The sequence below is a fragment of the Cyprinodon variegatus genome, unplaced genomic scaffold, assembly GCF_000732505.1.
Source record: "Cyprinodon variegatus isolate N-32 unplaced genomic scaffold, C_variegatus-1.0 Scaffold2110, whole genome shotgun sequence".
Classification (NCBI taxonomy): Eukaryota; Metazoa; Chordata; class Actinopteri; order Cyprinodontiformes; family Cyprinodontidae; genus Cyprinodon; species Cyprinodon variegatus.
The window spans coordinates 8955-10940 of record NW_015152563.1 but is presented as its reverse complement, the minus strand read 5'-3'; the positions used below and the strand labels follow the sequence as shown (position 1 = coordinate 10940).

At 51.1% G+C, this 1986-nt stretch overlaps 1 protein-coding gene across 1 annotated transcript in view; it reads right to left on the bottom strand.

The window, feature by feature from the left end:
* Window positions 1-1986, bottom strand: part of LOC107105167 (CST complex subunit CTC1-like) — a 26300-nt gene that overhangs the window by 19864 nt on the left and 4450 nt on the right. Inside the window, exons 3-5 of the mRNA XM_015405282.1 lie at window positions 1721-1874; window positions 1449-1651; window positions 997-1166 (exon numbers count right to left, since the gene is read on the bottom strand). Coding sequence (XP_015260768.1) covers window positions 997-1166; window positions 1449-1651; window positions 1721-1874 — 527 coding nt within the window. The remainder of the gene's footprint in view (window positions 1-996; window positions 1167-1448; window positions 1652-1720; window positions 1875-1986) is intronic.

Here is a 1986-nt window from a genome sequence, read left to right as displayed (position 1 = left end):
GTTCATACTGACCAGTGTTAATTTCGTCAACCATGATGATGACGATAATATTTCGTCAACGTCCCTTTTTCTCATGACGATGACGAGACGAAAACAAACAAAAATAGTTTCCAGAAAATAAAAATATGACAAAAATAAAAAATGATTTTCGTCAACGAGACTAAGACAGACGAAATTTACGATCCATTGATGAATGGACATTAAGAAATATAAATGACTTTGTAATTGTTGATGTAAGTTTTTCTTGAGCTTCATAGGAGATAACGCGTTGTTGCCCTGTGGGTCCCACACGGCGCCTGTCCCATGGCGCCTGTCTCACAGCGCCTCGCGCCGCTCAGTCAGTAGCAGCAGAGGGCTTATACTCATAGCTCAACTTCGCAGTCATTGCGGATACCGGCGTGTGTTTTGTTAACCAAGGCCTGGATGTATGGAGCCATTTTGTTTAGAACGTGAAGGAGAACACCGGAGGAAGGACGCCACTAAAGAGTCTGCAGCTTCAACATGGCAGGAAAGAACACAGCGAATCTGAAGCGACATCTGAGGTCCCAACATGCTGCCATATGGAAGAAGGTAAGGAACGGGTGGGCCTGTAGTAGCAGGAACAGGTGTGTTAGTGCGGGCACAGGCGCATGCATGTGAATGTACATTTGTGTGCGCTGGTGAGCATGCATTTAGCTGAGTGTGAGAGCCTTCCTGTGCCTGTATCTGTCTGTCTCTCTGTCATAGAAGAAAGATGTTCTACCGATACTCTGGATATTAATCATTAAAATTTCTTCCTCCCAACTATATTCCTGACCCAGTGACACCACAGCCAGATCAGAGGTTGGGGAAGGAAGGGAAATCTATAATCTATATTCAGCCCAGACCAACCAGGATCTCAGCTGCTGTCAGATTAACTCAGGGTAACTGGATCCAGACCCAGCATTGGTTCTGGATCTGATATCTTCACAGAATCCACAGACTCAGTCTTAGAACCTGCTGGCTGATGGTTCCTACCGATCCAGGCTGTGTTGAAGGACGCCCTCTGACCTCCATCCTTCTCCTCTGCTGTTTCCGTGACGACACAGCCCACAGCTGATGTAGCATCTCTGAGCTGCAGAGTCTGTCTGAACTCTGACCTCTGAGAGGGGAGCTGGAGGACACCCACCAGCAGCAGTGGGCGGGGCCTAAAGAGACGACAAGATGAGACCAATAGCAGTGAGTGGAGCCTAGAGGGACAAGATCAGACCAGAAGCAGGGGGCGGGACCTAAAGAGACGACAAGATCAGACCAATAGCAGTGAGTGGAGCCTAGAGGGACAAGATCAGACCAGCAGCAGGGGGCGGGGCCTAAAGAGACGACAAGGTGAGACCAGCAGCAGGGGGCGGGACAAAAAAAGGGCAGTAAACTGGATCTGTAACTGGTCTACTAACACCGTTCCAGCTCAGAGCCAGTCCTCCTGGGTTTACCTGAGACCGTCTCCAGTCTGAGGGTCAGAGGTCAGAGTCCTGCAGGACCAGGACAGAGCAGAGTTGATCTGGGAGCTGCTGAGGCTGGATCCCCCTGAAGGTAGCAGAGAGCTGAGGGACACCGAGGACCAGCAGGACGACCTGAGGGACTGGAGAAGCTCTGAGATGCTGAGGAGCTGAGGGACGGAGGAGTCCACCTGGTACTGAGGAGACAGAGGAGGTCTACTGAGGGAGGTTCTACTGGAGGTCAGCGGTAGGAGATCACAACATACCTGGCTCAGAGGACAGCTGTGAGGGACGTCCAACATCTCTGAGTAGATGTCTCTGGCTCCTGGTCCTCTGGAGGTCCACAGAGTCTCTGAGAGCTTCCAGGACAGCAGGCAGACACACTGAGGAGGAGCAGGAGAAGGAGGAGCAGGGAGCAGGCTGGGAGGACAGAGAGGAGACAGTAAGGATAGCTAATCAACCACTGAGCAGTCTGAAGGTTCTAGATGTTCTAACTGGGAGGAACAAGCAGCTTCGCCTGCTCCTCACTGAC